Source organism: Dipodomys ordii, unplaced genomic scaffold (assembly GCF_000151885.1).
Source record: "Dipodomys ordii isolate 6190 unplaced genomic scaffold, Dord_2.0 Scaffold18, whole genome shotgun sequence".
NCBI classification, from domain to species: domain Eukaryota; kingdom Metazoa; phylum Chordata; class Mammalia; order Rodentia; family Heteromyidae; genus Dipodomys; species Dipodomys ordii.
Window position 1 is genome coordinate 11,324,891 of NW_012267234.1, and position 6,366 is coordinate 11,331,256.

At 41.0% G+C, this 6,366-nt stretch overlaps 1 protein-coding gene across 1 annotated transcript in view; it reads left to right on the top strand.

The window, feature by feature from the left end:
- Window positions 1-5,664, top strand: part of Phlpp2 (PH domain and leucine rich repeat protein phosphatase 2) — a 56,262-nt gene extending 50,598 nt beyond the window's left edge. The window contains exon 16 of the mRNA XM_013012678.1: window positions 2,500-5,664. Coding sequence (XP_012868132.1) covers window positions 2,500-3,654 — 1,155 coding nt within the window. The 3' untranslated portion in view covers window positions 3,655-5,664. The remainder of the gene's footprint in view (window positions 1-2,499) is intronic.
- Window positions 5,665-6,366: the final 702 nt, after the last annotated feature.

Below are 6,366 nucleotides of genomic sequence, written 5' to 3' on the forward strand. Positions count from 1 at the left end.
CTGGAAGTGGCACTGTGGCTCAAGTGGTAGAGTGCTAGCCTTGAGCTGAAGAGCTGAGGGACAGTGCCCAGGCCCAGAGTTCAGGCCCCACGACCGTACCCCTCCCCCCCCAAAAAAAGAATCTTACAGGGGCTGGAAAGGTGGCTCAGTGGTAGAGTGCTTGCCTTGAATGCATGAGGCTCTGGGTTCGATTCCTCAGCACCACATAAGCAAAAAGAAAAAAGTTGGAAGTGGCGCTGTGGCTCAAGTGGTAGAGCGCTAGCCTTGAGCTGAAGAGCTGAGGGACAGCGCCCAGGCCCAGGCCCACGACCGGACCCAAAAAAAAATTAAAAAAAAAATCTTACAGACTTTCATGCCTCAGCTAGCTTTGAACCACTATCCTTAGATCTCAGTTTCCTGAGTAGCTAGGATTACCAGTGTGAGCCACCAGTGCCTGGTGACATATAATTATATGTGTGTAAGGTTGGCAGCTTTACAATATGAACATTGTTCATTACAAAAATTATGTTCATATTTCTTGACCATTTTAAATTGGATTTTTACTGTTTTGTTATGAGTATTCTGTATTTTTCCCCTGAGCCTGGGCCTTATCTTTCTATTCCTCTAATAGCATCTCTTGCAGGACAGTTTTTAGTTTTAATGACATCCCATTTATCCTTTTTTTTTTCTTTCGTGGATTGTGTTTTTGGTGTTGTATCTAAAAACACATTGCCAAACCCAAGTTTGCTCATATTTTCTGTTTTGTTTTTCATTTTTAAAAATTATTATCTTTAGGTAGTTATATAAAAGGGTTTCAATTCAACAAATCAGATTATGAGTCAATGCATTCCATCATTCTCCCTCAACATTCTCCCCCATCGTTCCCCATCCATCCATACCCTCAAGTGATGTCGTACACGTTTGGCCATTCTGAGTTTTACATTTAAGTTTATGACAGTTTTGAATTGGTTTTTGTAAAAAGTATAAGCTCTATGTCTAGATTTTTTTCATGTATATCTATTTGTTCCAGTACCATTTGTTAAAGACTGTTCTTTTCCTACTGTAAAACCAGTCTTTTAGTCAAAAGAAATAGAAGGTAGAAGACATCTTTTTGTTTGACCAGACTGGTTTTTTTTTTGTTTTTTACAAAATTTAGACAATGTTTAGTTTTTCTTCGGGAGCTCTAGACAAATAGGGACTTTTGTGTGTGTGTAAGCATTGGGGCTTGAACTCAGGGCCTCAAGTTTTCTCTTGTTTTTTTCCCTCAAGGCTGGTGTTCTGCTACTTGAACCACAGCTTCACTTTTCTGATTGGACTGGCTTTGAACTGCCATCCTCTTCCTGAGTAGGATTAGAGAGTTGAACTACCAGCACCCAACTTTTATGTTATTTTAGCCACAGAAATCTTTGTTTGCCTATTTGCTATGTGTAGTACTTTCATACTTTTATTAATAACCTCCATGAAAGAAATATCTATATTTTACTGATGAAGAAAATAAAACTTACAGTTTGTGACCAATTCTGGTAAATGAGAAAACAGAATTTTTATCCAGAGAGCAACTGCAACTTTGAAATTAGTTTGTTAGTATGTGTAAAGCATCTGTTTTATTTCCCAAAGAGAAATCAATATAAAAGTGTCAGTATACAAACATTTCCAATTGTCATCCATAGGATTAGGTGACTGTCCTCTAAGTTTAGAAGCATATGGGTCCTATTTGATCTGTTACTCATTTTTGCTAAAGTCTCTACAGAGTAGATCAATCATGCAATAGATGTTAGCTTCTTCCTCTGTAGACCAAAAACAAATATTATTTAATATTTTAAGATTTTCTTAACCATTTAAGTCTTTTCAGTCCTATTGGTGCCTTTTAAAATAAGAATTTATTTATTTATTTATTTTTTGTCGGTCATGGAGCTTGAACTTTGGGCTTGAATGCTGTCTCTTAGCTTTTCAGCTCAAGGCCAGTGCTCTACCAGTTGAGCACTGTGCCACTTCCGGTTTTCTGAGTAGTTTATTGGAGATAAGAGTCTCATGTACTTTCCTGCCCAGGCTGGCTTTGGACCATGACCCTCAGCTCTCAGCCTCCTGAGTAGCTAGGATTAGAGGTGAGAGCCACTGGCGCCTGGCCAAGAAATCATTTTTAGTGACCTGAATTTTGGCCTCTCTGAATGTACTGATGTAGAATTACTGACAGTTCTTCTTGTTTCTCAGACACATTTCTTTATTTAAGGCCATGCTGAGGCCCATCCTTCTTGTTAGAAGGTCTTTTGAAATGGTCCTTCCAGTTAGTCACCCTGATTTCATTTTCCTCTGAACTATTCAGTATAATAACCATATGATATTTTGTCATTTTAGAATTCTCTACATTTATTTATGTAAGTCTACTTAAACTGTTCCTAGGACAAAACATATAATATATACTATTGTATTATAGATCTCTATACATTGTGATCTAGAATGATAGAAAATTACATGTCATTGTTGCTTATTTCTCAAAATTTGTATTCTATTTGTCTCTAGGACAACAAAGTGAATGGGGTGACTTACTGTACCCGGATGCTAGGCTGCACATACCTCTACCCTTGGATCCTCCCCAAGCCCCACATATCTTCCACTCCACTCACCATTCAAGATGAATTATTAATTCTGGGAAACAAAGCATTGTGGGAACACTTATCATATACAGAAGCTGTCAATGCAGTACGTCATGTGCAAGACCCCTTAGCAGCTGCTAAGAAGCTGTGCACATTAGCACAGAGCTATGGTTGTCAGGATAACGTGGGGGCCATGGTGGTTTATCTGAACATTGGTGAGGAAGGCTGCACTTGTGAAATGAATGGGCTCACCCTCCCAGGTCCTGTGGGATTTGCTTCAACCACCACCATCAAGGATGCCCCTAAGCCCACCACTCCTTCCTCTAGTAGTGGTATTGCCTCGGAATTCAGCAGTGAAATGTCCACCTCTGAGGTGAGCAGTGAAGTGGGCTCCACTGCTTCTGATGAACATAACACTATGGGCCTGGAGGCTGGCTTGCTTCCACGACCAGAGAGGCGCTGTAGCCTCCACCCAACACCCACCTCTGGGATTTTTCAGCGCCAGCCTTCTTGTGCGACCTTCTCTAGTAATCAGTCAGATAATGGCCTGGACAGTGATGATGACCAACCTGTTGAAGGGGTCATTACTAATGGCAGCAAGGTAGAAGTAGAAGTAGATATTCACTGCTGCCGAGGAAGAGATTTTGAGAATCCTCCTACTTTTCCAGAGAATTCTTCTATCCCGTGTCCTGAAGAACATGCTAGAGGGTTGTGTTTGGGGATCCGGAGACAGAACAGTGTGAATAGTGGCATACTTTTGCCAATGAGCAGGGACAAGATGGAGTTACAGAAGTCCCCCTCCACTTCCTGCCTCTATGGAAAGAAGCTCTCCAATGGCTCCATTGTGCCCCTTGAGGACAGCCTGAACCTCATTGAAGTGGCCACTGAAGCCCCCAAGAGGAAAACAGGCTATTTTGCTGCCCCTACTCAGTTGGAACCAGAGGATCAGTTTGTTGTACCTCGTGACTTGGAAGAAGAAGTGAAGGAGCAAATGAAACAGCAGCACGAAGGCAGGCCTGAGCCTGAGCCCAGTGAAGAGGATCGGACCGAGCTCCCAGAGGAGTTTGACACGGCGCTGTGATTCTGCCCTTAACGGGCACAATGTGAGGGTAGGCTGTGAAACAGTGTTAGGGAAGGGACCTGCGGGAGGCACTTGGCCTCGGTATTTCTAACCATGGATGTGTGGGGTCGAATTTGGAGCCAAAAAAGGTAAGAGCTATCAGGGACTGGCTCTAGATGAGCCGGAACTGCCATCAGTGTTAAGTTTCATGTTTAACCACATTGTAATTCCCAATTACTGGGAGAAAAGCAGATGTTCTCTATCAGTCCTGCCACCTGCCATTAACCCTTTCTTTCCTAGGATCATTTTCAAAATTTGCCTGCCTGGGCAGGAAAGGGACTATTTTTGTGGAGGAAATAATTGAAGGTTGATTCCTTTTACTAGTTGCTGCTGATGGATCTCTGTGACAGAGAAATCACCTTATCTCTCAGACTAACTAAGGGGGTATGATGTGACTAGTCACATGGCTTTTCTTTCTTCTCTACGAGAATATAGCCTCAAAATGATGTTTATTGGAGGTATAGAACTGATCAAACAGATAATTTATGTATGAAATGTAACAAGAGCACTTTTCATTGACTGTGAACTTTTTATTTTTGAATCTGCACTCGAGCCAATCTTCTTAGAAGCAGTCCAGCACCTTTATCCATAGGCAGACATATTTGGGTGTTGGAGCCTTCTCTGGGGGTACTTGGAAGAGCCATGGAAATCATTGTAACTGTTGGATGTCAGACTGTGAAAGCTCCTAAAAAACTTGGGATAGGAGGATGGTCTTCTTTGGGGGATGAAGACAGGAAAGAAGTGAGAACTTAAGACTACTTCTCCCAGTCAGAAAGAGAATCACTCCTTGATGAATATGATATCTGCTAGGAATTGTGGTCCCAGCAGATGAAGTGAGGCACTTGGGAATTAGTTTCTTTCCCAAACATGTGGTAGAGTTGGCAGTTAGCTTACTGATGGCAGTCAGCCTACCTTCCAGGTAGGGCCAAGGCTGACACTGCAGGCATTCAAGTCACCTTAAGTTACTCTAGATGGCTGTGAAACAGATGGAGGCTGACTGAGGACAGATGGGTGGGTGGAGCTCACATATTAGACTTGGTCCTTCTCTTTCTCAAGAGCTAACATTTGACAGTGGACTGTTCTGAACATTGCTGATTCAAAACATTGTTTCAAAGTAATGGGCTCAATACCAATATAAGAAAGATTCAATTGAGAAATTCCTAAGCTTACAGAAATCCTGTTTTGTTTTGCATATTCCACATAGCCCTAGTAAAATGCAATTCCTTCCATATTCTGTTGCTTTATTAATTAAAAAGTTTACTTAGGAAAATTAATTCCTATTTCTTCATATAAATTTTAGCATCACTTGATTTTATCCAATAGGAAATGTGCTATGATGTTTTGGAACATTTTGCAATTGAAGAGAAAATAGAATGGGACAATTTTTAATTTGTTTCATTTGAAACAACATGTTAAATGTAAGTTGGAAACATATATTTATTCCTTTTTGGTTTTGGGGGGGGGAGTTTTTGTTTAGAGCAATAGTTGAAAACCAGGTAACTGTCCACAATAGTTCTGTCTTCATCCTTTCCCAGGCCCTGTGCCCATATGCATGTATCAGTGGGGTGGATCCTGGAAGACTCATCTTACTCCAGTGACTCCCCAGTGTTCAGCCTCCTGTGTATCTGAGCTCCAATGAGTTAGGGACATTTGACTTCCTTCTGCCAAACTACTGGTCAGCTACTGAAAACTGTTAGAACTCAGGTTTTTGATTTGAAGTGGGGAACATGGTGGTTCATATATAGTGTAGATTCTGTTAGATGGGACAGTGGTGTGTTGCCACCTTATTTTTATATGGGAAAAAAGCAGAAAAAAATGAAGGAAAAACCCAAGATGATAAAGATGAATGATGTAAAACATTTTCCTACTCAGACAGCAGAACCTTTGGGTATAGAATAGTGATATATAAAGGCATCAAAATTATTTTGGAAAAGTACCACTTTAATAGTATATAGTCTTTTTAAAATTGTCCTTTAGGGGCTGGGAATGTGGTTTAGCGGTAGAGTGCTTACCTAGCATGCATGAAGCCCTGGGTTCAATTGCTCAGTACCACATACACAGAAAAAGCCGGAAGTAGGGCAGTGGCTCAAGTAGTAGAGTGTTAGCCTTGAGCAAAGAAGCTCAGGGACAGTGCCCAAGCCCTGAGTTCAAGCCCCACGATGGGAAAAAAAAGTCCTTTATCTGTGAACCCTTTTCTTGACTTCTACTTGTTTCCCACATTACTTATTGGAGCCCCCTCAAAATCTAATTCTGACATGGCCTTGTAAAAAGTATTTGCTAGGTGCCAGTGGCTCATGCCTTTAATCCTTGCTACTCAAGAGGCTGAGATCTAAAGTCCACAGTTTGAAGGCAGTATGGGCAAGAAAGCCCATGAGACTCTTATTTCTAATTAACCACCAAAAAAGCCAGAAGTGGAGCTGTGACTCAAGTGGTAGAGCACTAGCCTTGAGCAAAAAACAAAAAGCTCAGGGACAGCCGTGAGTCAAGCCCCAGGACCTGCACCAATATATACACGTATATTACATATTGGTCAGCAGAACTCTGAAATTCCAAATGTGGTTATTTTCAGAAATCATTACATTGTATTGAAAACCTTAATATAGGCTTTACCAAAATTGGTTCTATATTTTTGAAATTTCTTCTCATTTGTGTCCTTCTACAGTTGCTCTGAAT